Here is a 26,546-nt window from a genome sequence, read left to right on the forward strand (position 1 = left end):
GAAATGATTTAAGATAAACATCAAGTCAAATCGATATATAGTTGAAATGAATGTTTTGTGCTGCTTCTTTACTTGACTTCGATCCAAAGCCAAGCAAGTTGAGTAGAATTGAAACCCGCAAGGACGAAACAATGTGAAATACGAGGGGTCGAGAAAATGTCATGAACGAATGTCCCTTAACGTATTCAACCTTTAGGCGTAAACCCCAGACCCCAGGCACCCCTTGTCCCTTGTAACCCCCAATCCGATCCAACGGCTCAGCCAAGTGCTCTATACAGATAACCCTGAAGAGTACATCATTCTTTGATAGTTTCCTGGTCGTCAGCGTCGTCTGGATTGATTCGAATAACCTTGACTCCGTCGGGAATATGTGGCCACTCGAAGTCAGTCCACACCGTGTTGGGATGGAAATCCGTGCCCTCGGTATCCGAGGGTAGCATTACGTAGGCGGTTCCCTCGGCCTTCTCAGCAAGGGCTTGGGAGCAGATATTGAAGAAGTCCTTGCTGGCCTGCTCGTCGTTCTGCCACTGATTCTGCCAGTTGGAGTCCTTCCACTTCTGCGCCAGGATTTCGTATCCCTCGAGGTAGTCGCGTGACTTGATAGCCTGTCGGGCCTTGGACGCGTAACCACTTGGCCCGGAGTAGAACAGAGTATCTCCGTCCTTTAATTGGTCCTTGCACTCATCGACGGTAGGAAGCGGAGGAGTGTCGCGGACCTCGATCTCGGCGAGCCCTTTGTTTATGGGGCTGGCGAGGGTAGTAAAGGCCAGTGATGCCAGCAAGGCAGTCTTGAAGAGTGACTGTAGGAAATACATTTCGAAAAGGGGGTTGCAATGAGCTTTGGGCACTATGATACGGTGTTATGGCGTCGAGGTGTTTGATACTATGAAATGAACCCGATGACTACAATATTTCTTGTAAACAACATGGAGATCTTGATAACCTTTATATATCAAGTTGGGATTTGGGTGTATGCTCTTCGTAGCTCCTACAGCTCTCAAGGAGATAATTGTCAGAAGCATGCCTAGAAACAATACCACATCATCCACCTTCGAGGAGGGATCACGATGAACTTGGCGTGGGGATCATTCCAGCCCGATTTCATAGTGCTCAATATATTAAAAGACATCATGAGCAGAGACATTCGGACTATGCTTGCCATTATTAGCTAGTGACCAGGTACAACATGTTGCTCTCCAAAGGCACTATTTGAACCATGGTGAGAACTTGCTGACCTAGTCCTACATGAAAGAGCGGTAAAGCATTACGCTATGGCATGGATGTCTCAGTAATTGAAGTCGGATTGATGGAGTCTTTAGTAGTTGGGTCAGCTCGTGAGCCTAAGATGACAAACAGAATGATATTTTGATTATAGGGGCGTCAGAGTAAGACACCCTGCGCGTACAGGACCCGGCTGACCTTCTTTTTTGTTGACACAGAACCAGGCTACCTATCCAACAAATCGATTATGGACAGTTACATAAGTAGGTGTATTTACTTAATGAAGTGAGACCCATATGCAATTACCATATGTTGGCTTAACGAGAACCTATAAAGATTGGGAAATAAACAGCAGATAAAACAAACAAAATCTTTCCATCACAGCCTCCTTCAAGAAGCCGACGCGACACAAAAATCTCGAAACCCATACAAGTGCAGAGCTGAAAATGGCCATGGCTCCATCTAAAGTCGCAAATGATGAAGTCACTGCTGCCAGTACTGCCTGTAATGAGCAATCAAACTGGGACACGAGCGCCTTCGAGAAACTCCTCGAGAAGAATTGGGACATCAACAGCTATCTTGGTTATTCGGGAGATGCACTATCGTAGGTAAACCCATTTCTTCTGACCATTTTCTTACTTCTACCCCCGGGTATCTCAGTTGTTCTCATCCGTTAAACCACCTAATACACAGTTTGGCTGTAGGCGCCAACAAACTGCCGCTGGTGAAGTATCTCCTCGACCATGGCGCCGACCCGAACCGCAACCTGCGCGGGGACACGCACTCGGCCATCGAGCTCGCAGCCATCGTCAATGCGCAGCTGGGCATCTTCACAGCGCTTGTGGACCACGGTGCCAAGGTGAAGGGCCGCAGCGTGATGCTGATAGCCGCTCGCACGGGGCGGGTGGACGTGCTGGAGCACCTTCATCGTAAGGTGGATGGTCCTTCTTTGATCAACGCAGTTCCGAATAACGATAACGTATACGATAATGCTCGAGAGCAGACAGACTTTGGAACCCCTTTACATGGTGCGGCGGGGAATGGTCAGACGGAGACGGTCGAGTGGTTGCTCAAACAGGGGGCATCCAGTAATATCAAGAATGATAGCGGGCTGACACCCAAGGAGGTGGCTGCTAAGGAAGGTCATGTAGAATGTGAAAAGCTCCTTTAAGATGTGGGACACGCCATGTATGCTAAGAGACAACCCCTCAAACGTGTATCGACAGCGATAGAATCATGACCAAAGACCCGAAGCTCGATCAGCGTGTTCCTTGGTGCCGCGGTGTCCCATGTGTATACTGGTATTACTCTTCACTCGTTTACGTGGGCTAGAGCATATGGCTAATGTACCCCACTACGTAGTTGCATCAATCCAACACTCCTCAGGTCTTTTTTCTCTGGAATAGGGGCTTTTGCAACGAAAGGAGGAAGTTGGATCCGTACCGTCGTGGAGTTGCCAGGGCTCAAACCGACTGGGCTCATGTCCAACTGTCTCATCGTGTTGGCTTCCTACTTTTCATGGAACCCATGGTAATGGAACCGAATCCGTGAATTTTGAAACTTGACATGCAAGATTACTTGCTCGCTATAATCCGGCATTCCTCTAATCACACTTGGCCGCAAAGTCTTTTCCAGAATACTGACGCCATGCCACAACATATAAAATGATACTTCTCGGGAGCCACAAGGGCACGGCATCAGCTAAACAGAGAGATGACGGGCTCCACTGTGAGCAGCAGTAGGCTTGTCTGTATTGAGGTTCGAAAACAATCTTCCGGCCTCGGCGGTTGCCGCGCCGGCTGGCCTAATCCGGCAATGCAAACGACAACGCCAGCACCACGGTTCTCGCCAATGGAATACCCCCATTAGTGGAAATCACCAAAATTGTAAGCTTCCAACCCACCTGCATCGTGAGTTCCCACTAATCTCAATATGAACTTCCGCCTATCAGAGCCTATGCCACCTTGGCATCGCGATCAAGGCATGGCTGACCAACATCTTGAGACAACCTATAACTGCTGGACACTCACACATTTTGAGAGAGTTCTGCCAACCCTCGAATGCAGCGCTACCCAGAAACATAAACCGGATTCCAAAGCACAAGACTCAGGATGAAGAGCTCCGTATCCCTCCTCGGCGCGCTCGCTAGCGTGGCTATGGGCCACGGCCTGGTGACCGACTTCTGGATCAACGGCCAGCACGAGCAGGGCTTCCTGCTCGACTACTACTACGCCAAGAAGAACGGCGGTTCCGTGCCGGACATTGCGGCCTGGTACGCCGAGAACCTCGACATCGGCTTCGTCGCGCCCAACGAGTACGGCACCGCGGCCATCAACTGCCACAAGAACGCCGCGCCCGGCAAGCTGACCAAGACCGTCTCCGCGGGCGGCTCCATGTCCTTCTACTGGGAGGCGGCCAACAAGCAGCCGTGGCCGCACGCGCAGGGGCCCATCCTCAGCTACCTCGCGCCCTGCAACGGCGACTGCAGTAAAGCCGACCCGACCAAGCTGGCGTGGGTCAAGATCGACGCCGCGGGCATCGACTACTCCACCCAGCGCTGGGCGTCCGAGGACCTGATCGCCAACAACAACACCTGGACGAGCAAGATCCCCGCCAGCATCGCGCCCGGCAACTACGTCTTCCGCCACGAGATCATCGCGCTGCACGCCGCCGGGTCCGCCAACGGGGCCCAGAACTACCCACAGTGCTTCAACATCCAGATCACCGGGTCGGGCAGCGCCAAGCCTTCCGGCACGTTGGGCACGGCGCTCTACAAGGCTGATCACCCGGGCATCCTGTTTAACCCTTACCGGACTATCACGAGCTACGAGATGCCCGGCCCCACTCTGTTCAAGGGCTAGATCCGGAAGCGTCGGAAGAAGGACTTACTTGGATGAGGGTGGAAGTGTAGTTGCTAGGTTTTCGCAGGCAGTGGTCAACTCAAGGGTTGGCATGGTGAGCGTGGCTAAAGACATCATGACCTACTAGCATGTATAGAGACACGACAGTGAGACTATTGCTATGAAATAGTAGTCGAGAAAGCGTTGTCGCACCTCCAGGGTTTAGCCCCTCGTCCTAATTAGGTATCGCGTAGCCGTGCCCCCTATTGGTACCACTTATATATATTAAATATTCGTATAGCGAGCATTATGGTCTGCCTATCGTCGATCCCCTTCTTCCGTCGCCGCCCTCGGTCCGCTCGGAGCCACAAACACCGGCAGGCCCGCCATCTCAGCGCGCAATCGAGTTCAGCGCGGATACGGAGCTGGACAGCCATGGCAACATACCAGTGGACCGAGAGTCGCCCTTTCTTTGGTACCGTTACCATAGGAGGATGCCAGGTCCGATTTCGATCTGCCAACGGCGGAAATTGTGACGAAGTCGGAATTTACAATCACGGCTCCCGATATGGGCCACAATTTGGTCCCAAAACTAAAACAGCGGCCCACATCCAAGACAACAGGAGGTGGGTGACAAAAATCAGGCTACCGCAAAACTAAAGCACCAACTTCGACGCAGCATAGTACGACCATATCGAGATCGGAAAAAAAGAACAAAAGTATTGGCAAGTATTCCTCCTAAAGGAGACTAATACGGCTATTTTTATATTTTTTCCCGTTGCCTTATTCCTGTTAAATAGCTCGTTGAAATAAAGGCGAATTCTAAGGGGTACTTCTGTTTTGGCGCAGTTGCGGTAGGCTGATTTTGTCACCCACCTGAACGGTCTCTAGTCTGGCAAGAGGGAGACTATTGCCGCCCACAAAGCAAGCGCTGAAGAGGAGCGTAGAGGGCAGTGCTTCCTTACAAGGTGGCTCAAAGCGCACCCGAGTGGCGAACACGAGGGATGGTCTACAGGGGGACGATAACTCGGCGCGTAATGACTCTAGCCACCTTGCCAATCACGTAAGTCGCCCCTAGAGCATTCGAACTCACGCCTTGTGTCTTGCTTTCAACAGCTTGCTCCCTCATGATGGCCACCCATGGCGCGATCGCATAAACGGAAGCAGCCAATCGACATGCCTCCAAACAAACCAAGTCCCTTCCAAGGGGGCGAGACCAAGCGGTGCGAAATCCTCGAAAACACGAAATCGAGTTCGAGCAGACGATACTCCGCAAAATCAAGGCCCACCCAAGTTGTCTATTTTTGACCGAGACCCCTCGCGCGCAAGTAGCAAAGATTATGTCAGCTTGCCTCCCTACCGCTGCTACAATATTCAAGTGTGATTAGAGGGCTTAAACCCCTTCTATATTTAGCCAGCCTATAGTAGTCCTTAGTTAAAACAATACCTAAAGAGTCAGTAGCTTAGGCCGAGGCATTGCTGCCTAACAGCAGTCCGCACCCTCCCCCGACCATTTATACTTTTTAAACAACTTTTGAGTGAACATAGACAATTCATGTTTTCGATACTACTATCTCGCCCAGTTATGGAGAATCTACCGTCCGTCTCGATTCAGAATCCATCCCACCATGCGACGTGTGCCAGGGATGGGGTGTAACGACTGCTTCATTCCCAGATCTGGTCCAGAGTACTGAGTCGGGTTGCTGTGTTTGCAACCTTCGCTACCCAGTTATATCCACAGTACGCGAAGAGCTGAGGTAGAGAAAGTTGAAACCCAATGTGTCTTTGGATGTGTCTTTCCAGTTTCGTGGACCGGTCATCAATATACACAAAGAGCGGAGAAGTGGGCGAATGAGGCTAAGGGACGCAACGACCGACTGCAATTCTAATGTCTTTCTCTACACAACCCGACTCAGCCATCCCAAGTCCTTCAGTCCCTTCATAGGTGTGGGCCGCGAGGTCGGCTATCGAGCAAGCAGCTATGTCCCTGTGCTTACTAGATGGCTTGGAACATGCCATAAGAACCACCCACCTGCCTGCCAAATATCGATGTAGCGCTGCCTACTCGTGTTCTGTATGTTGGCGATAAGGATTTGGAGAAGGTACGACTTATTGAGGTAGTTTCAGGCCAGCGAGGGCGCTATACCGCGCTCAGCCACTGTTGGGGGGCGGGATCGAAACAAAAACGACCACTAAGAACATCGCGGCGCGGAAGAACGGATTCCATTATTCCGACCTTCCCCTATCATTTCAGCACGCAGTCATCGTGACAAGAGGGCTTGGCTTGGACTATCTGTGGATAGATGCTTTATGCATTATCCAAGACAGCAAAGACGATTGGGAAACCGAGTCAGGGAAAATGGCGGCGATATACCAATATGCATATCTTGTCCTCGGCGCAGATATGTCACCCAACTCACATGGAGGGTTTCTCGATGTCGGAGAAGGCGGTTATAATGGAGCTGGATGGCCAATAGCTACCATCGAAAACAACAAAAGCATCATATACGCGCGATCAGAGCATAACCGCAACAACGATTACCTTGGTACTCACCCACTGAGCTCCGAACCATTATCTCGCAGAGCTTGGACCCTACAAGAGCAAATCTTGGCGTCAAAGATGGTACATTTCGCCTCAAAGGAGATGGTTTGGGAGTGCAAGTCGATCATTTCCTGCGCATGCATGCAAATCGATCGGGTGGGGCGTCCATTCAACCCGCCACTCTCCCTTCGCAGTTTGATGAACTGTTCGTTTCCTGCAAAGTTCAAAACGTGGTATACATTGGTAAACCAAGTCACGTGTCGGAGCATCACAAAGCCTGAAGATATTCTGCCTTGTCTATCAGGGATAGCCCAGCATTTCCAGCATAGCGGCGCCGGGGTATACCTCGCAGGTCTTTGGCATACAGACTTGCCACTGGGCCTCCTATGGTATGGAGGAGGCACAAGAGCTTCTCGAGCTGTTCCGTACTGAGGGCCATCTTGGTCTTGGATTTCCCTTGACCGAGTCTGTAGCCCGTACGATAATTCCGAAGGGTTTACGGATAACGACAATGAACTCAAAAAGGTCTATGCCAGGATCATCGAAGCGAAGTGCTTTCCAAGTGGGAAGGATCCACTGGGGACTGTTTCGGGCGGCTATCTAAAAGTTGCTGCACCTTTATTGGTACTAGAAAAGAAGTTGGGTGTTAAAACCAGGTATGACTTCGGCGAAGACACTCCCAGAAAGGAATTGTTTTGCTTATTAATCGGGGAAGTTACCTGCGGGGCAAATGGCTACACCGTGAGGGGACTGATCCTCCAAAAGCGGCGAGGTTTTGAGAATCCCACGTTTGAAAGAGTGGGTTGTTTTTATTTAGGCTCTGGAGAGGAAATTCCACTGATCAAAGATAAAGAAGATAGTATAGTCACTATTATCTAATTCCCGTAGTGCCTCTTGACACCCAAAACATACCTTCTGACCTCCTCAGTCGTGATGTGCATATCACCTCCAATTTATTATTGTGAAGCTACCGTGGTGTAGATCGTTCTCAAGGCCTCGTCAAGACAACTTCATCCGACATAGTTGGAGTGACTAACTAACCCCTACAACCGACCCTTCAGGACAGAAGTACCAAAAAGATATGGTGGGCTGAAACGGTGACAGCTGCTGAAAATAGGCTGGATGAGAAGTATCTAATCCTATAGTGACAGTTTCTGGGTGCTCTTCTTGGCCCCGTTCGCTGATATGTGTAGTATGGGGTTGTTGCACTGCACTCGCATCGGCATTTTCTCAAAGCTAAGTGTACGATCGGGTGTGGACGAATATGCAGAGAGAATTAGCAAACGTAAGAAAAGCCATCCGATTTGGCGTCGACTAAATGTTCACATATTCTCAACTCCAGCATCTCAAGTGATGAAACCGCAATCTACGTGATCTAACGTGGCAATTTATTTGATATATCGTATGCAATGGTTTACCGACAATATTGACTCACAGCTAGTCCACCAAATAAGCCGCTTATGTAGGCCAATGGATGCATCGTTGGGTGGCTTCTCGTAAACGAACCAGCGGCAAACACCGTTGGGACTCTTTCTGTGGAGAGTGGAATAACCATATGTTTCTCGGACTTTCCCAGAACATTGAGAACCACTGGCCCTGAGCATGCGACCTTGAACATTGCCCATGAAACTTGAAGGTGCGTCTTCATAGCCTCGGGAACGCGGCGGCACAGGTGGGCAGGAGCAACCTACAGAAATTTCCCAACCTGAGCATAACGCGCAATCGGTCTTGGGCCAACCCATAATTCTAGCCACATCTTCCTTTCACCTACAACGAGAACTCACCCAATCCAGCCATTCTTCCATACCATATTTCGGGGCCCATCTCTACACGACAGGTTTCATTTGTGTAAACGACCGCTGCTTCATTCACGCCCGAAGAAATTGCAAGTCCAACCCGACCACAGTTGGTGCAACAGAAATCACAACCTCATCAACATGACGACCACGGACTTCCCTCAATTTGCCCGAATGCCACCTGAGGTTCGACGCCTTATTTGGCAAGAGGCTGCTCTTGAGGCCTACAAAGATCGGCACCTGGTCTTAGGGGACTCTCAATATCGACCGTTGACCAGGGAAGACGTTGGAGCAGAATTCTTGACAAAATCGATTCACGTCAGCGACCGCATGAAACCTAGCGCCATCTTCCTGGTCAACAGAGAGAGCCGCAAAGCTGCCCGCAGTATCTACAACGTTTCTCTTCACGTCTACGAGACTTTTGCCGCCATTCTCTGTCCAAACGCATGTGAGGGCCCTCAAGACCCAAATGGAGAGGCTCGTGGCGTGGTCTACAAGGGCGAGGTCTACATCAATCTCGTGCATGATATCTTTGTCACATTGGATGATACACATCTCAGGATCAATCCACCGATGGACTGGGTGGACGATGATGACCACGCTTACTGGATTCAATACCCGATCACTGGCAGACTGAGCGAAGAGCAAACCGGTTCCATTGAACGGGTTATGACTGTCCACTGGACCAACCTATCGGGATACACCTCGGTTTACGCATGGCCCCGAACCCGAAATCGCATTCCAGAGTCACTGATCGATGAGGTTTTTTCTTTGTAGACCAAGATGACGTTCTAGCCAAGTTTCCTGGATCGCTTTCAGGCTGTGACTTGTTCCTGGACTTTGAACTTCTCACTTGGAGCGCGATGAATCGTATTGTCAATGCGTCCATGGGAAGTCTCCTGAAATGCTACCCCGGGCGTTCCCGATTCACCAACTTCTCTGAGTACAAGGGGCCCAACTCGGATGAGCCAGAAGATGACTCGGAGGGTCTCAATGTATAAGGCACTACTCGTATGTCATTTACCAGAGGTCTTCTAGATATCTACTTCGCTTTCCGACCAGTCTGCATCTAGGAATCGGTCTTCTTTTCGCCAAAGAAATGAGGGTCTCAAAAACGCAAGTCAACAAGAGCTACAGAAACGAACAGTTGAGAAACACCCAGATCGCAGCAATGATAGCGTTCGTTGGTGGTCGTTCCGACTGAATGACAGGCATAGGGTAGAAGGCCCTGCCAATCGGCCCGTTCAAGCCGAAATCGCGTTGTCTTTGCAGGGAAATTCACTTCGATATTAGGGAGTCAATGAATAATGGATGATAGACCCACAAGACATTGGTCCAATCCTCTTCGTGCACCCTGTGGCTCTTCTCGCTCCTAGTTCGTCTGACATAGTGCGAACCCAATTCATGAAGTTAGAGACATAAATAAATACATACTTCGTCTGCATGCTGAACACTACGTCTTGCCAAAGTATCTTTGCAGAGCCGATGACAGGTCCAACCGGAAGTAAAAGAGATCACGACAGTCTATCCGTGACCCTTTTCAATACGAGGCGTGGCAGATGTCCCCATATCCCATGAGGTCACATCTTATCACCGCACTTTGACTTGTGTCATGTCTCAAAAGGCGCCCCGTCCTGGCAGCGGGTCGTTTTTGGCCGGACAATGGCTGTCGTACGTGCTCGGCACCACGAAACTCGGCTCAGGACTGTTTTGGTAGCCCAGTCGAACTAGAGTGTCACCTATAGATACATGATATAGTGATAGTGAGCAAGAATCTTCCCGTGGTCAAGATCAAATAGGGTCTGGGAACGAACTGCTTACCGGTTGGGTCATATAAGGGCCATCCGTATGTAGTCAAGCCTCGCGTCGGATCCCTAGCAAACGCGGCCCAGGCCCCCATCATGTACTGTGACGTGGCGTCTTCCTCGCAACTGCTCTCCAAACCGGACACGTCCCGAGCCGTCCCGAAGACCATCTCGATCTCGGACCCGTGGTACGCGCCACTGCCCCGGGGGCCCAGCCCCGCGGGAGCCGTTGTACAACCGAAGATTGTCCCAGTCCCCGAAGTACCGGTACCGCCACGTCGGCACCCCGTGCCGCACGCGATACCCGGCCGTATACGCGCTGGGGCACGTGAACGCGCGCTCGTCGTACAGGTCCCACTGCGCCTCGGTCAGGTTAATCCGCGCCGCCCAGGCCGACAGCTTGTACCACCCGGCCTCGAAGTCGTTGTTGCCGACCAGCAGCGGGATCCGCGCGAAGCGGCCCGCGGCCGCGCGCGCCTCGTAGTCGGCGAAGACGGTCGCGTTGTCGATGGTGGGGTGGAAGGTCGCCTGAGCGAGGGCCTGGGTCGGGAGGGCTGGGACTTTGGCGGCGGCGGCCAGGATGGTGGTGACGTCGGCGGTGCGGATGCAGCTGAGGATCTCCTTGGGGTCGTCGGAAGGGCCGCCGCAGCCGAGGGTTTGGGTGACGTTGTACCAGAGGCTTTCGGCGTATTCCTTAGTGTTAGGGAGGAAGCTGAGGGAGGTGCCGGACTGGGGGATTAGGCCGGCGACGATGGGGTCTTTGGTCCAGGCGAAGGAGTAGTAGTCGACCGAGGCGCCGCCGGCGCTTTGTCCGAAGATGGTGATGCGGGAAGGATCGCCTCCGAAGCCCTCTATGTTGTCTCGGACCCATTCCACGGCCGAGCGCTGGTCCAGGAGGGCTACATTCTGCATCAAGCCTGGGGCGCCGGAGAAACCGAAGATGCCGAGTCGGTAACTGAGTTGAGCGTCAGCGGGGTAAGCATGGAAGCCGGGGGAAATAGGGGGTTATCATGATATAACTGACTTGACCGTGACCACGACCACGTCCTCAGCATCCGCTAGATACTGCCCGTTAAAGAACGGACTATGCGGACCGGGAATAGTAAAGCCTGTGGAGAACCCGTTCATCAGCAGGGGTCCGACCGACCAGGACAGGGGTCAAGTGGCTTGGCAGCATACGTCCCCCATGAAACCAGACCAGGACCGGCTTCTTGGCCGAGGTGCCCGGGTTCTTGGTCCAGATGTTGAGAGCTAGACAGTCCTCGGATGAGGGGGTTGTCGTTCTGGGCGGCGAAATTCTTCCAGACCCGCAGACCCGACGGTTCGGTGAAGTTTGGGAACTTGGACACGGGCGGCTTGTTAGAGGGGCAGTCGCTGAAATTCCCGTCCAGCCCATTGTTAGTATGCATGCAAGTGGTGATAATATAGTATCACAGCAACGTACGGTGACTGTGTATGGGGTTCGAGTTAGTGTCATTCAACCATGCTGGAATGCCATGATGCGCACTCAGTCACTCACCCATTCGGAAGCCTCGTAGAACGTCCCCGGCGGCGCTGCGAACCTGTTGGGCGGTTCGAATCGTAGCTCGCCAATCGGGGCTGCTGCGTACTTGATGCCGAGGAACTCTGCGACGGACGTCCGGTTCGGCGCTAGGTGGCCGCCAATCAGTCCGCTGGTGGTCTTGACGCGAAGCGATGTTGCAATCGGGGTCGTCGTCGCCGCAAGGGCCGATGCGAGAAACGAGACGGTAATGATATAGATGAAAGATGACAACATGGCGACCTTATGGCTTTTGTGAACATGCAGGAATGAGCAAAAGGGAAAACTGGTGTGGCTACAACTTCCCCGGAAGATATGAGCTCTGGAATAGCGTCCAAGACACTTCTGTGCGACCCGAGCTCGGAGATCATTTACAATAAAGTATACACACACATATATATATACCGCCAAGAAAACAAGTGCGCGGGATATTGTGTGGACGCCATTGGTCCCCCTTTTGATTGCCAAAGCGTAGCGTGACGTATAAATGTTAGGGGGAACGGTCGACAATGACGTACAGAACGGTAATGGGTTAGTATACCTAATCAAAAAGCTTGGCCTACCCAAAAACGGCAAAGGAAAGCAACGTCAACCGTATTAAACCAGACCAGCCCGCTTTGGCCTTCAACGGGCATACGAGGCGTGCATCGGGATAGCGCCATCGTCTCTTGGCAGAATGCCATTAATTGGCCCAGTTACCGCAATTGCATCCCAAATTTGGATGGCTCAAATGCACTCGATCCTCTAGCTGCATTTTCTACTGCAACCACTCGCCGTCCATCACTCTGAAACGTACGACAGGTTCGTTCCTGCACCATGCACTTGGCCATTTTTCATCAAGTGTACTGTCAATGGCCATGCCTCGAGTTCAGTTCAACACACTTGGACCCTCATAGAAGGCTGGGATATTGAACACAAACTAATGTTTTAGAAATCGAGGTAGAAATAAATCCAAGAACTAAAAGATAGTTGGGTACAGAGAACGAACTGAAAAAATTATGTATGAGCCAGCTCCCTGTTGTATGGGGAGACGGGGAGGGGTGGCCATAAACGATTCAGGAGCTACCCCTATTTAATGTCCAACACCAGCCGCCACAAGGCACACTCACAGTATAATGTGCCAACTGACAAGCTCATAGTAACAGAAGGAGAGTAATCACATTTATATCTAGTCTACATCGACGTCGTTAGGACCCCAATAGAATATTAACAACGAGAACAGGAACTAGCAGTCTCTTTGAGATGCATTGCTGTGACAAAGAACTTGTGTCCCACACAACATCTATTCTCTGGCACAACATCTGCCTTTGGCCAGGACGATGAAAGATATTGTTCAGAACGGCTGCAAGGAATAAAATAGTCCTCCTCGTTCCCTCGAGAGCTTCACTTTCTTCTCTTCTCTCCTCAAACCACCACACTCGAGGACTCCGTCAATACTTCGTCTTTATTCATACTGATCAAGTAACCTTACAGGTAACCGTAACTAACCTTTGGCTTAGATTTACTCACCGTCGATACCGACTCGCTACTACTGACTATTCCCCACTTAGGTACTTTAACAGGAAGATACCCCAGACTAACACCATGCAGGTCGCGACCATTCGTGGCAGCCAAAGCGGCAACCGCGGCGCGTTGGAGCCGACAGGACTCCAGATCTTTCACAAGTTCTCGGAGCTCCCCAGGAGTTAAGAGATCACATCTGGGATTTCGCAATTTTTGCGGATAACAAGGACCGACAGGCCGTCGTTCTCAGCGGCCCGGACCTTGACCCTCTTGATGCTGGAACGGCCCACGCCCCGGGTCGGCTACTTGCCCTGCAGAACATGACTATTCGGCTGGGATGGCACATGCGGCCCACCGTCTTCTATCGGGTTTCCCGAGAGAGCTTTGCGGCCGTATGTCGAATCTACAACGTTAGACTAACCCTACATGGCTCGCTCTCGCGCGACCCCAAACTTGGGGTAGCCCTGAGCAACGCGTCCCGGACCCTAAGAGCAGACTACGAGGGTCCCGCCCCGACCGCCTACCTTCGGGTAAGCCCGGAGCACGACCTGTTCGTGTTCCACGACGACCAGAACGTTCCTGAGAACGTTTATGGCCACTGGGGCCCGCGAGTGTCCTTCCTGCGTAGACGGTTTACCGCCCGCGCGGGTCGGCTCACTTCCGCCCAGACGGCCGCTATCCGGCACGTGCTGGTCGTCCACTGGGGCAACTTCCTGAGTCCTTCTGACCCAGACTTTCTCGACGATGCGGCGGCCAAGTGTGTCGATCCCTCCATTGACGACCTCTTCGGTCAGGTCCGCACCCGCGTTGATCTATACGTCCATGAAAATCAGTACCACGGCTGCCAGCACGCCGAGTCCAAGGGGGCTCTACCCACACAGCTCCTCGAGCAACACTCGGATCAGAGTGTCCGGAGCATTCCTGCACCCGTCCAGCAGGTTGCGTCTGAGGAGGCCGATCTGTAATTTATTACAGACAACGGCGAACCTCACCAAGGACACCATTCTGTTCCCATGGTGTGTGTGACCATGAACCACCTAAGGACCACCAAAGAACCCAAAGTGAGTCGGTGGGTAGCGATGCTTGATATGACTGTTATGTATGCTTAGCTCTATTCGGTCCGTTACGGACTTTTGATTGAGACCTTGACTGTTGCGTCGGTCTAATCATCTGCATTGGGGGCTCCGTTGGCTGGGGGTTTATTTTCTTCCCTTGCCGTGGCTGGGGGCTACCATACCTCCGTGCCGTGGCTGGGAAGTCAATTTACTCCCGTGCCGTCGTCGAGCGCTATGCATCCTTATGGGCTCTCGTCCCGGCTCTTTACGAGTTGGTGACGATCGAGCCTCGTAATGACTTAACAATGGCAATGATTTACCAAAACCTCCTTCTTGTTTTGTCCCGGGTTTGTGACCTCTTTGTGATGTAGTGCTCGTTGAGTCTGACAAGTGCTTTGTGTTGGAGGGACAAGCCCCTTTTGTGAATATGTGAAAGACATGAATGTACAAAGACCATTTTCCAAGGTCGCGAGGATATAACTACCACGGAATGTCCCCAATAGTAGCCGATGAGTGTCAGCAAACGCCAACGACCAATCATCAGCGATTGGTACAAGGTAGGTTTCATTCGCCAATATCGTCAAATAACCGTACTACTCCCAAGCCGAGTACCCAGAACTCACTCTAACAATGGCGCCCCCTCACCTCGCCGGCCCCTATGCCGACAACCGGTCCTACTACTACGCGGCCCGGGACCCGACCCGCTCGCGCCGCGTGTCCAACTACCACCCCTTCATCTCGACCAAGCGGATCCACAGCTACGTCCAGCTCGGGCTGGGCTGCTTCGTCGCGCTCGACGAGGTCGGCCTGCCCGCGAGCCCGCACATCGAGCACGGCTACGGCTGTGTCTGCGCCGGGTTCCGCGACGCCCACCTCCTGAACCTGCTGTGGAAGTGGGTCAAGATCGACTCCCAGATCCTGCAGGTCGAGCCCGACGCCGCCAACGAGGTGGCGGCGCGGCTGCTGCAGGAGTGGCACTTGGGCTTCATGTCGGCCGAGGAGGTGTTCGAGGTGCTGGGGCACTGGAAGTGGCGGGTGGGGCAGTTTGAGATGGCGCCCAGTTTGGAGGCGGCGGCGCATCCGATGATGTAGAAAGGGAGAAGGTTCACGGAGGAGGGTAATCCTGAATGTGGGTAAGTTTCATGGAATTGCAGTAGTTTTAGATGTTTTATCAAGCAATTGTTTACCACACTGTCCAGCCTCATATCGCAACAAGGAATGCCATAAGGCAAAACCCAGCCATCCCGCTTATGAACTGAAGCCCTCCTTCAAACCTGCTGCCAGCCGAGCAGCGGCCATTATTGTTGCCCTTCGTTGCCCCGGGTGTTCCCGCACTACCTCCTTCCGCGCCGTTACCTGTAGTCCCATCGCCTCCGCCAGAACCCCCTGTCCCCGAGCCAACACCAGACTTCCTCTTCTCCAAAGCTACATCTCTCTTACACGCCTCATTACTGTCGCCGCTTGCCGTGGATGTCGTAGCCGTGGTAGGTGTTTGCGACGATGCTGAGGTAGTGGTAGTTGTCTTCTTCTTGCGCGTTCCTGCGTCGCCGATCACGGTGACGGGGGTCATCCACGCGCCAGCAGCCGTCAGCGTGGTTGTTGTAGTAGTGACAGCAGCTCCTGCGGCGGCGCCGTTGTTGATGAGGCATGTGAGACTGCCGATGCTGCTGCTACCACCCGCTAGGGCGCGCGTGCAGTCGTAAATACTGCCGCCACCCCCGAGTTCAAGATGCATGGTGGACGGGCCTGACGTGAGAGTGCGCCGGGGCCGGAAGGCGCCCGTGCAGGTCGGCGACGCGGTGCCGACGTCGGGCTGGCACCCTAGCGCCCAGAGGGTGGTGGCGTCATCCTCTTTGATGAGCGTCGCGTAGATGTGCTCCGAGGCAGACGTAGCGATGGAAGGTAGCAGGAAGGTGCTGGTGCTGGATTTGGTCGTGGAGGATGCTCCTTGTGCCACGGAGGATACGGCAGTAATAAGCAGCAGCACAGAGCCCGTACGGCGCAGCATCGCTGCTACGAGGCTTTTCGGCGGCATTCGTATTGGCCGATCCAGACTTGTATAAGTGATATCGGGAGGATCTAGTTGATGGGATGATGTGCAATGCGGGTGTTTCGCGCGTGTACCCGAACTCTGATGGTATTTATATGACTGGAATTATGTCACTTGGGCATGGGATTGGCAGACCTTCGCAATCTATTTACTTTTATGTGAGGCCTCTCTATTGCCAAGCTCGAAGTAATTTACAAGGACGGCGCAGCTGTCTTTTATCCAGTAGAATATGGCCTGACGTGGTACTGCATGGGATGGGATGATGCCAAGATATGGGAAATAGCCAACCAACAAACCGCTGTAGCCTAGATTTGCCAATCCTAGAAACCTTCCTGTTAGGGCAGTTGATGGCAAACCCAAAGGGGAATGCACCTGATTTTACGACATACGAAATGGGCATAGCTCTCCGCAAATGAGATGACATACCATGTCAGCACTAGTAGGTGCATTCAGTAAGCCACAACCACGCTCTAGCTGCATGCACACCATTTATCAGTTGTCCATGATAGGTGAAATCACAACCCAATCTTTGATAAGTGCACAAGTCTCGCTAGTTACTACGGCATTACGTTTGTTCCCGAAATCCAGATGTTTTTCTCACAAGGTTGGCGGATAGTCATGAACACTCTTCAAGCTGAACCTGATCCATTCCCTAGGCATTATTATTCCATCATGGCCGGTTTTATGCTAAAGAAACCGTGGTTCCTGGTGGGATCATCAACCTTCTAGGCTACCTCCTCCCTCTGACAGGACCATTAATCAACCTCTTCTATGATCGGAGATGTGGTGAATGGATTACCCGAGGGGACGTCGTACCCGAACTGACCCAGCCATTTCACCATATTGTGGTAATCACCCGCATCCTGACGGCCCCACAAATGGCACGCAACGAGGAGCCTCTTCACCCAAGTGTCCTGTTCCGTTGCCAACCGAGCAATCTCTGCGTTCTCCGGTGTCTCAAAGGCCTGAGCAAAAGACTCAAGGTTGAGTCTGTAAGTGTCGGCATCGATATCGCCCAGAACACCCTCTGCCTCTAGCAGGCAGGGCATCATGAGATAATAAATATATCTCGATGAGTGGGGGATCTCAAACCCGACCGCGGCCCGGTAGAGATCATCGTCGGGGATGACGGGGCGGAGGGCGGGATCGGCATGGTCTTCCGGTTCTCCCCCGATTCCGAAGTTTGTCAGGTGATCCAGGCCTCGGAGCAACGTCCGTCTCAGATCGCTTAGGTAGAGGCCGTGCGCGTCGTCGTAGGTGCACGCCTCGCACTGGCAGTCGAACCCGAGGGCGCGGCGCCGATCGGCCCGGGTCAGGAAGTTAACCACGCCCTGGTAGCTGAACGTGATCTCCGTGCCCGCGGAGATGTCCTTGTTGGCGACCAGGTACGAGGCCTCCTTGTCTACGCCGTCGCCGAAGACGTAGGTGGATGGGACCACGGCGTTCGGGACACAAGAGTGGTTGATGCGAGGCATTAGGAGGAGCATGGCTTCGTCATCTGGGTGGTCGGTGCCTTCCTGTGTGAACTTGTTGAACAGAAAGGCGGCTTCCAAGGTCGCAAAGGACTCAAAACTGTTGTGCCGTAACGAGAAGAATTGCGCCTTGGCTTCGGGCGTTAGCTGTTCCACAGCAGCGCGGACTTTGCGCTTTAGAGATCGTTTAGGGCCGCGATTGGTGATGACAAAAAGCGGCTTCTCCATCAGGATGACATCGTTGCGTTGAATGTCTTCAGTCGCAAACATGCCCCATCCCTTCTCCGCGGTCGGTCGAAGCTCAAAGGACGCGCCGTCTGGGATTCGCAGGTTGCGATACGCTGGAAAAGTAAATGTCAGTCAGATGCCTACAGGCGATGCTGCAGGGTCTAGAGAAGAGGAAATACATACGGTGCGAAGCAGCCATCATGAGAAAAGTCTTTACTTAATGAGCACGAAATGCTTCTGTTGATGTTTGTGGATTGCTCTTGTGGCCACCTTAACGTGGTTGGTTGACGTTGACCCAATAAATCAAGTGGCCTTGTAAAAAAGTGCAAGAGAAATTTGACCCAGTGCGAAAGGTTCTACAGATTGTACCTAGGATGCTATTTTATAGATAAGAATAATAGATAACATTAAATGTAAAGGACATTGAATGCAAAGGGGAAAATGACACCTGATGGTTACTTAGATATCACTGAGCAGTGACATGCGCTCTACTAGTACTCCGCATACTGGATACTCCACAGGCAGGAATGGTGACACATGATACTGGGGTTTAGGGAATCCCTATGGTTTCTCAGGCGATCGGCGACGAAGACCCTATAGTGCAAACAGAAGAACTCATCTTCGTCTTCTTATTCCAGCTCCTTGACTCTAGGCGACGTTGCGGTGATAGTTGCTGACATCTATGTCACTTACAGCACCATGAGTTCTTGACTTGAGAGACATAAACTCCTAATTTACACTCGAATCGGTACTGTACTATCTGAAACATGCGTTATAGGAAGAAGTGACAGGGTCGCTGAGGTTAAGAACAACTAAATACCTATAAACCTCAGGCCAAAGGATCCTAATTATATAACCATTATCACCGCGAAGGTTTAGCCAACATCCAATGAGTAATTATCAATGACTCCCAAGTCCTCATATCGGTCATCGCAAAAGCATTCTTCAACCTGGGCGTAACAGGGCTCATCACTATATTCCACTTCCATGGCAAACAGCTTGCACAGGTCAGATATCATCAAGCACTAGCGACAGTCAGCCCGACCCCAAAGCTGCCAACCGACGTCCAGCTTCGCGACCCAAGTCTGTTGCAAAGTATCCGAGGTCGGCGTGGTAAGAGTCCACGGCGAAGCCATCCATCCATGAGTCCCTTAGCCTCCAGGAAACATGAAATTATTAGGAGGTGATTAAAGAGGGAAGTGATAAGGATCTCTTAGTTCCCTGCAGCTTTGTGAAGGTCTGAGACTGCGATGAGTCATGAACAGGAGATAATGAATGTAAATCTGTTCCTCAAGTTGACTCATAGGATGTTGTGTGTCAAGGTCGGTTCGAAAGAAATGTTGGTGTTTGGGAAATTTGTGAGGAATGTGATGCCGCTCAGTAACCCATAAAAGTAGCACGCTCACCTCTTGCAGTCATTAGTAGTCGTGTTCCAAGCTTTCTAGTCCTCAGATTTGGTTTGAAGGCCAAGCCCTTTCTGGAAGACAAGGATCGAATGCGATTCCATATTTGGCTTGCTTGCGTCTTGTATTTCAGTACTTCTGTATATCTCAACTCATTGCTGCTTCGCCATCCGCTCCCGTTCCTCCTTGTAACGTCCCGAGATCTGCCATGCGATGGCCTTCTCCTTAACGAACTCTGGAAGGAGCCCCATGAGGCCCATCTGCAGTGCGTGTGGCACGTAGGCGCCAATGACCATCCTGCCGCACCCGACCCTAGCGAGCGCCGACTTGACAAAGTCATCAGCGTGAGGCTCGAATAAGCTAGGCTTCTTCTTGTTCAGATTGGTGCCGCTGACGAGCCCCACCCGGAGGCCGAGGATCTCCACATCGCGGCCCTCGCACTGGACCTCGCGCGCGAGCTCCTTGGACGAGGTCATCATGAACGCCTTGGTGGGCCCGTACGTGGGCAGGTAGGGCACGCCCTCGTCGGCGAAGGAGCCGATGTTGATGACGAGCCCGGGCCCGTTGCGCAGCAGCGCGGGAAAGAGCGCGCCCGTCAGCAGCGTGGGGAACGTGGCCATGACGTTGATGTGCTCCGTCAGCTCGGCGGGCGTGTAGTAGTCGATGGTGCCGAACTCGGCGCGCGGCATGGCGCCGCCCAGGTTGTTGACCAGGACGTTGAGGGTGATGTCCTCGACCTGCTTCGCGATGTCCGGGAACGAGACCTTGTGCGGGTCGGTGCACTGGCCCGGCAGCGTGACGATGGTGCGGAACTTGCGGCTCGGGTGCTTGGCTTTCAGCTCCGCTTTCGCCGCTCTCAGCTTCTCCTTGCTCCGGCCCAGCAGCACGATGTTGAAGCCGCGCGCGGCCAGCTCGTCGGCGAAGGACTTGCCGATCCCGCTGTTGCTGCCGGTGACGAGCGCCCAGGGCGTTTTGCCGTCCTTGGTCTCGAGGTATCTGTCCAGCTTCGAGGGCCGCAGGTACGGTATCACGGCGTGGAGGAGATCATATGTGATATGGAGGCCATAGAGAGCGCCGAGTATGGCGAGAGGCTTGACCACCTTGTTCACGTTGATGCTGGCCATAGTTCAAATCTGGTTGTTGTGAATGGATGAGGAGACGACGTCGAGATTAGCACCGGCGCAGATCAGGCTAAAGAGTCTTTAAATATTAGCGGTGTGGTTGAGAACCTCCGCGCCACGGGGGGTTTCAGAAATCTCGGGGATGGAACATTTGATAGGCCAATCCCGAAACCAAGGAACGTAACCAGGTACTGTAATGTTACGCAAACTGACGGACGGCGAACCCGAAGCGGGGGATACGATAATGCAGCCGCATGCTCGTATTTCATAGTGCTTCTTAGCATGCGTTGATCTACTCATATCTGACTCGTATGCACTTGCTAGAATGGGAAGATGATTGTATGCAACCCTGGATGGCCTCGGTTGGTTCGGTGCTTGCTCCTGTCTTATGTATTTCAATGCGCATCGCAGCATATGTCGACTGCGCCGTCAGCTAATATTGCAGACGAAAATATGGAGGTACAACAATTCCCTACAGGGACAACAGCTCTCATGGAGTACATACTCGTACCATGGCTATGATTTACGGTGGAAGCACATGCGTGCATGTCATCGCATCTAGCCACAGCATGTCGCTATTGGCTTTCGCGTATCTCCAGCAATCGCCCCCAGAAGCTACCCCACCAACATCGCGCGGATCTTCCTCAGTGAGCCCCGCAATAATTTTCATCTACCAGAAGACCCCGCCATCCTCTGTAGCCCGGAAGAGCAACGACACTTACCGCAACCTCCGACACAACTCGCATATCTGGATGCTCATCTACCGTCTGACATATCACTATTGAAATCGAATTCTTCGACATGGCAGAGTTAGCATCAGCTGCTGCGGCGGCCCCAGCCCCAGCGACGGGCCCCAAGCCCACCGCCATCGTCTGCGTCGGCATGGCGGGATCCGGCAAGACGACCTTCATGCAGCGCATCAACGCCCACCTGCACGGCCAAAAGGAGCCGCCATATGTTATCAACCTAGACCCCGCCGTCCTGAACGTGCCGTTCGAGGCTAATATCGATATCCGCGACTCGGTCAACTACAAGGAGGTCATGAAGCAGTACAACTTGGGGCCCAACGGCGGTATCCTGACCAGTCTGAACCTGTTCTCGACCAAGGTTGATCAGATCGTGGGGCTGTTGGAGAAGCGCGCGGCGCCGTCGGAGGCAAATAAGGCACCGATCAAGAACATCTTGGTTGATACGCGTAAGAATCCTAACAAAACCCGAGGAAAGCAATAATGCGACTAACCAGATCTGCTGCAGCCGGTCAAATCGAAGTTTTCGTCTGGTCAGCATCCGGTCAGATCCTTCTCGAATCTCTGGCGTCATCTTTCCCGACTGTCATCGCCTACGTTATCGATACCCCCAGGACCGCTTCGACCAGCACATTCATGTCCAATATGCTCTACGCCTGCTCCATCCTCTACAAGACGAAGCTTCCCATGATATTAGTTTTCAACAAGGCCGACGTGAAGGATCCTTCCTTTGCCAAGGAGTGGATGACGGACTACGAGGCCTTCCAGGAGGCCCTGCAAGAAGACGAGAGCGGCAACGCGTTCGGCGGTGTCGAGGGTGAAGGCGGCGGCAGCGGTTACATGAGCAGTCTCCTCAACTCGATGAGCCTCATGCTCGAGGAGTTCTACGCCCACTTGAGCGTGGTGGGGGTCTCGTCCATGACCGGCCAGGGCGTCGACGACTTCTTCGCCGCCGTCAAGGAGAAGTCGGAGGAGTTCAACCGGGACTACCAGCCCGAGCTGGAGCGCAAGCGCAACGAGCGCGAGGAGAATAAGCGCGTCGCGCGCGAGAAGGAACTGGACAAGATGATGAAGGGCATGTCCATGGCCACAGGAAGCAGCTCCACGCCGGGTGTGAAGCCGCCAAATGACGACGACGATCTCGACGTGATCAGCGACGGAGAGGATGTTGACGATTTCGCGGATGATGATGAGATGGACCGCGAGGGCCTCCAGGCGCGTTACGAGGCAGCCATGCAAGGAGAGGAGGAATCCACCATGGCCGATGCTAGTTTCGCAAAGTATATTCACACGCAACGAAAGGGGTAACCTTCAGAGTCTCTGCATAAGAGAGATCTTTCGTTTCAAAGATGATGTACGCATACGCATAGATACGCAATTGGGGGCATTTTTACAGGTAGGAAACCGGCGCAAAGGAATACCAAATCTGATTTCAGAGGGCACTGATGAATAATGTCCCTAATGAACTCCTAAAACTCCCAAGACCGCCCAAGATCCTGTGCTTGCATCTGCCCATGGATCCAGTCTTTTGCCACAATTACTGCCTACTCTATTGCAGCAGCTCCTTCCATCTATCATATCATCGTCGCGCGTAGACGCCGAGTACCGTGTCGGTCAATTTGGAGTTGCATATCGCAGTGGTTGTCTTTCTCTATCGTGCCTCGAACTGGACCATTCTGCAACAAAGAAGTCAGTAAATCTCGGATTGTAAACACGCACGCCCAACCGTCATGGGAGAGTCATGCTGCTTCTCAGGAGACATGGCCAGGAGAGACGTACCTCTTGGTGCGCTCCTTGTACAGGACGCGGCAGCCGCACTCGACGCAGCGGATGGTGTCGGCGCGCTTGAGCGGGAAGGTGGTGCCGCAGTCGCCGCAGATGTAGCGCATGGGCAGGCCCTCGTCGTTGGCCGCGCTCGAGGTGTTGACGACGCTGCGCATGGCCATGCCGGCGGCGGGCGACTGCTGGCCGGTGGGGATCTGGTAGGCTTCGCGTTGGCTCGACATTTTGGATGTGGTTTTGTGTGTTTTATTGTTTGGGTTTGTGAGGGTGCGGCAGGTCGTCAAGAGAATGTCGGCGGCGGCGGTTTGGATGTCTTTTTTCCTTTCTTTTCGATGAGTCGAGAGTCGAATTGCTAGAATGGGAATGCCGACCGTCTTTAGCGTAGCGGATGGCGGAAAGGCGGGATTGAGAGGCTCAAAGAAAAAGGCGGTGCACGGTGGCACAACTGGCGAAGCAGTCTGGCAGGCAGTGGAACATAGGTATGCAGGTCACTGGTTTGGTCAATTACAGTTACGTCAGCAAATGGAACGGTACCTCGGCATAGGCATATCGATAGCGCCCGTCCACTGTAAAGTGCAATAGACGCGACCGTTAACGGCTTGGAAGCTTCGCATTCCCAGACACGGGCGTGCAATGTTCCACCATTATTCAAATCAATAAGTCTCGTCTAGTCATTTGTAGTTTCCTGTCATACCGTTGGTGCTGGTGTTCTAGTATTTATTTCATGTATTCAAGCCCGTTTGCCGATCCAATCTCTGCCACTTTGCTCTCCAAACAAGCTTTCCTACCGTGCAGCGCCCCTTACACCACATCCATCTGAGCTGTGTGTCTAACCAGATCTCTGGGCCGCCAAAAACGTACCAACCATGGGCGATCCAAACCAGTCCTTCGACCCGACGGTCCTCCCAGCATCTGATCCGTGTCCCTTCTGCACAATAGCGAATACATATCCCACGTACGACCCGGCCACACCCCCAGGCCCCGACGAACCCTCCCTCGACCCCAGCAAAGCCGCGCCCGCCTCCTTCGTCGTCCTCTCGACCCCGACCCTCCTCGCCTTCCTCGACATCCTCCCGCTCTCCCACGGGCACCTGCTTCTCTGCCCGCGCCGCCACGCCCCCAAACTGACCGACGTCGACGCGCGCGAGGCCGCGGAGCTCGGCCGGTATTTAAGGCTGCTGTCCCGGGCCCTGGTCCGCACGACGGGCGTCAACGACTGGAACGTCGTGCAGAACAACGGCGCCGCCGCCGCGCAGGTCGTCAACCACGTCCACTACCACCTCATCCCACGGCCCGAGATCCGCGCGAGCGGCAAGCTGCGCGAGAGCTTCACCATGTTTGGGCGCGGCGTCCGGAGCGAGCTGGACGATGATGAGGGCGCGGCGCTAGCGGCCAAGTTGAGGGAGGCTATCAGGGAGGTTTTGGAGGAAGAGGGCAGGAAGAGCAAATTATGAGAACCATATTGTTTTTGTAAGATTACTTTCGCATGCACCGCCAAATTGGGACGGGACGTGGTAGCAGCAATGCGTTCACTTGCTTGTCACTGAGGGAAGGCGATTGATCAGATGAGGTGAAGCAGGTACAAGTCTATTTTGGGCCGTCTAGTATGTCTATATGCATTCCAAAACGCCCCCTCTATACCATTGCTCCCTCTAACATTATTTTACTTTGCTTTGGCAATAGATTCTTACTCGTGGTCGCCGTGGAAGATCTTGATGGGCAACCAGTCGTCACCGCAGACCTTGAAGCGGTCCTTGAGGTTGTCGAGCTGGTCGACCTCCTCGTCGGTGAGCCACCAGCCGTCGAGGTCGAAGTTGGCCTCGATGCGCTCCTTGGTGACGCTCTTGGGGATGACGTCCCAGCCGTTCTGGATGCCCCACTGGAGCAGGCACTGCTGCGGCGTCTTGCCCTTGGCCTCGGCCAGCTTGAGCAGGGTCGGGTCCTTGTACAGGGGCGAGTCGGTGCTGCCCAGGCACGAGTAGCCGGTGCAGTGGATGCCTTTCTCGCCGCAGTAGCGGACGAGCGACTTGGAGGGGTTGTTGGGGTGCAGCTCGATCTGGTTGACGGCCGGCTTGATCTGTTTGGTTACAAGGGTCAGTATATGATTGATTACACAGGAGCGACGTGGTTCTTACCTTGCAGCTGGGGTCCTTCAGGAGCTTCTCGAGGTTGGTAATGTCGAAGTTGGAGACACCAATGTTCCTCACCTTGCCGGTGCCGACCAGCTTCTGCATCTCGCGCCAGGTGTCGATGAAGGTCCAGTCGTCGTAGACCTTGGAGGTGTCGTCGGCGTCGAGGGGGCAGGGCCAGTGCATGAGGTAGAGGTCGACGTAGTCCATGCCGAGGTTCTTGAGGGAGGTGTCGATGCCCTCCTGGACCTTCTTGTGCCAGGGGTTGTCGAGCTTGGTGGTGATCCAGAGCTGCTCGCGGGGCACGCCCGAGGCCTTGACGCCCTCGCCCACCTCGGCCTCGTTGCCGTAGGCCAGCGCGGTGTCGATGTAGCGGTAGCCGGCGCCGATGGCGGCCTTGACGGCCTCGCCGACCTGGCCCTTGCCGGATTGCCAGGTGCCCAGGCCGATGGCGGGCATCTTGTCACCCGAGGCCAGGGTGTAGGTCTTCTTGGTGTGGGCGTTGTGTTGCGACATTTTGAGATGTGTTTTTTTCAAAGACGACGACTTTGAGGGGTATCAAGTTAATTGGGAATAGAAGGAGGAAAGGAGACAGGCCAGAGGGCGACGTGGAATCTATTTATCTAGACAGGCTGCCCACTTGATTACATCAAGATAGCATGACGCAGTGGTGCCAATGAGGGGGATGCCATGTGGGCCTGGAATACCTCATTGCCCCTACGAGTGACGATCGCTCTTGTTCGCTTCCTCAGGTTCCAGTTTGGCTCCACCCATTACAGCTGTTTCGCCTTCCCAATGCGAGATCGAGCCTGGGAAATCGAGCCAGAATCCATTGGAAGCTTTCGCCCAGGCAAGCCAGGCTGACCATTGGCATGCCGCGTTGACAGCCAGCTGCGGAGCGTATCCGGGTTAGTGGGACCTTTGGACGTGCAAAAGCTGCCGACTCGCCTGGCAACGAATCGGGTGGGTAGGAGTGCTATTTACCCGCGCCAATCATAGTAACAAATTCGAGACAGTTGGCTGCCATAATCGACGCTATGAGATCAGTTCCGAAGACGGATTCAAAGCTAGCAATGGGCATTGGCGACTTTTTTTTTGGTTTGCTTGCTCGTAGGCGCGGGATTAATCGCACAAAACGCATTGTGTATGGGGTTGGTTGTAGGACCGGAGCTTGTCAAAGTGAAGGCTGGCAGGCTGGACGAGTGGTTGTCGGCCGCCCGCCGCTTGCTTTTTAACCGTAGTTAGCATACCCCACCGCCTAAAGCCAGCGAAATCCCCCACTGAATGACGGCGCTGCGCCAACGCCTACAATT

At 53.3% G+C, this 26,546-nt stretch overlaps 14 protein-coding genes across 14 annotated transcripts; 7 read left to right on the plus strand and 7 right to left on the minus strand.

Moving 5' to 3' along the window:
• Positions 1-296: 296 nt before the first annotated feature.
• Positions 297-815, minus strand: PG997_014581 (uncharacterized protein; the record flags this gene model as incomplete). Its single annotated transcript, XM_066818895.1, has 1 exon — positions 297-815. One exon carries the CDS (start codon positions 813-815, stop codon positions 297-299), a length of 519 nt encoding a protein of 172 aa, XP_066661083.1.
• Positions 816-1,667: 852 nt separating this feature from the next.
• On the plus strand, positions 1,668-2,392 carry PG997_014582 (uncharacterized protein; the record flags this gene model as incomplete). Its single annotated transcript, XM_066818896.1, has 2 exons — positions 1,668-1,825; positions 1,915-2,392. The coding sequence occupies 2 exons, from the start codon at positions 1,668-1,670 to the stop codon at positions 2,390-2,392; spliced, it is 636 nt and encodes a 211-aa protein (XP_066661084.1).
• A 3,745-nt stretch (positions 2,393-6,137) lies between these two features.
• PG997_014583 (uncharacterized protein) lies at positions 6,138-7,035 on the plus strand (the record flags this gene model as incomplete). Its single annotated transcript, XM_066818897.1, has 2 exons — positions 6,138-6,163; positions 6,189-7,035. The coding sequence occupies 2 exons, from the start codon at positions 6,138-6,140 to the stop codon at positions 7,033-7,035; spliced, it is 873 nt and encodes a 290-aa protein (XP_066661085.1).
• Positions 7,036-8,540: 1,505 nt separating this feature from the next.
• On the plus strand, positions 8,541-9,176 carry PG997_014584 (uncharacterized protein; the record flags this gene model as incomplete). The annotated part of the gene is made up of 1 exon (XM_066818898.1): positions 8,541-9,176. The coding sequence occupies one exon, from the start codon at positions 8,541-8,543 to the stop codon at positions 9,174-9,176; it is 636 nt and encodes a 211-aa protein (XP_066661086.1).
• A 1,097-nt stretch (positions 9,177-10,273) lies between these two features.
• On the minus strand, positions 10,274-11,981 carry PG997_014585 (uncharacterized protein; the record flags this gene model as incomplete). Its single annotated transcript, XM_066818899.1, has 4 exons — positions 10,274-11,159; positions 11,229-11,313; positions 11,403-11,559; positions 11,724-11,981. 4 exons carry the CDS (start codon positions 11,979-11,981, stop codon positions 10,274-10,276), a joined length of 1,386 nt encoding a protein of 461 aa, XP_066661087.1.
• Positions 11,982-13,567: 1,586 nt separating this feature from the next.
• Positions 13,568-14,212, plus strand: PG997_014586 (uncharacterized protein; the record flags this gene model as incomplete). Its single annotated transcript, XM_066818900.1, has 1 exon — positions 13,568-14,212. One exon carries the CDS (start codon positions 13,568-13,570, stop codon positions 14,210-14,212), a length of 645 nt encoding a protein of 214 aa, XP_066661088.1.
• Positions 14,213-14,932: 720 nt separating this feature from the next.
• Positions 14,933-15,394, plus strand: PG997_014587 (uncharacterized protein; the record flags this gene model as incomplete). Its single annotated transcript, XM_066818901.1, has 1 exon — positions 14,933-15,394. The coding sequence occupies one exon, from the start codon at positions 14,933-14,935 to the stop codon at positions 15,392-15,394; it is 462 nt and encodes a 153-aa protein (XP_066661089.1).
• A 109-nt stretch (positions 15,395-15,503) lies between these two features.
• PG997_014588 (uncharacterized protein) lies at positions 15,504-16,310 on the minus strand (the record flags this gene model as incomplete). Its single annotated transcript, XM_066818902.1, has 1 exon — positions 15,504-16,310. The coding sequence occupies one exon, from the start codon at positions 16,308-16,310 to the stop codon at positions 15,504-15,506; it is 807 nt and encodes a 268-aa protein (XP_066661090.1).
• Positions 16,311-17,107: 797 nt separating this feature from the next.
• On the minus strand, positions 17,108-18,251 carry PG997_014589 (uncharacterized protein; the record flags this gene model as incomplete). Its single annotated transcript, XM_066818903.1, has 2 exons — positions 17,108-18,165; positions 18,236-18,251. The coding sequence occupies 2 exons, from the start codon at positions 18,249-18,251 to the stop codon at positions 17,108-17,110; spliced, it is 1,074 nt and encodes a 357-aa protein (XP_066661091.1).
• A 1,356-nt stretch (positions 18,252-19,607) lies between these two features.
• Positions 19,608-20,579, minus strand: PG997_014590 (uncharacterized protein; the record flags this gene model as incomplete). Its single annotated transcript, XM_066818904.1, has 1 exon — positions 19,608-20,579. The coding sequence occupies one exon, from the start codon at positions 20,577-20,579 to the stop codon at positions 19,608-19,610; it is 972 nt and encodes a 323-aa protein (XP_066661092.1).
• Positions 20,580-21,377: 798 nt separating this feature from the next.
• Positions 21,378-22,630, plus strand: PG997_014591 (GPN-loop GTPase 1; the record flags this gene model as incomplete). Its single annotated transcript, XM_066818905.1, has 2 exons — positions 21,378-21,771; positions 21,831-22,630. 2 exons carry the CDS (start codon positions 21,378-21,380, stop codon positions 22,628-22,630), a joined length of 1,194 nt encoding a protein of 397 aa, XP_066661093.1.
• Positions 22,631-22,973: 343 nt separating this feature from the next.
• PG997_014592 (metallothionein-I transcription activator) lies at positions 22,974-23,351 on the minus strand (the record flags this gene model as incomplete). Its single annotated transcript, XM_066818906.1, has 2 exons — positions 23,102-23,351; positions 22,974-22,998 (listed from the first exon to the last, which is right to left on the minus strand). The coding sequence occupies exons 1-2, from the start codon at positions 23,326-23,328 to the stop codon at positions 22,974-22,976; spliced, it is 252 nt and encodes an 83-aa protein (XP_066661094.1). The 5' UTR covers positions 23,329-23,351.
• Positions 23,352-23,970: 619 nt separating this feature from the next.
• PG997_014593 (Adenylylsulfatase HINT3) lies at positions 23,971-24,558 on the plus strand (the record flags this gene model as incomplete). Its single annotated transcript, XM_066818907.1, has 1 exon — positions 23,971-24,558. The coding sequence occupies one exon, from the start codon at positions 23,971-23,973 to the stop codon at positions 24,556-24,558; it is 588 nt and encodes a 195-aa protein (XP_066661095.1).
• A 233-nt stretch (positions 24,559-24,791) lies between these two features.
• On the minus strand, positions 24,792-25,749 carry PG997_014594 (Aldo/keto reductase subgroup; the record flags this gene model as incomplete). The annotated part of the gene is made up of 2 exons (XM_066818908.1): positions 24,792-25,181; positions 25,240-25,749. The coding sequence occupies 2 exons, from the start codon at positions 25,747-25,749 to the stop codon at positions 24,792-24,794; spliced, it is 900 nt and encodes a 299-aa protein (XP_066661096.1).
• Between the last annotated feature and the right edge of the window lie 797 nt (positions 25,750-26,546).

This window comes from Apiospora hydei, assembly GCF_038363865.1.
Source record: "Apiospora hydei strain CBS 114990 chromosome Unknown utg000010l_segment0_segment0, whole genome shotgun sequence".
Lineage (NCBI taxonomy): Eukaryota > Fungi > Ascomycota > Sordariomycetes > Amphisphaeriales > Apiosporaceae > Apiospora > Apiospora hydei.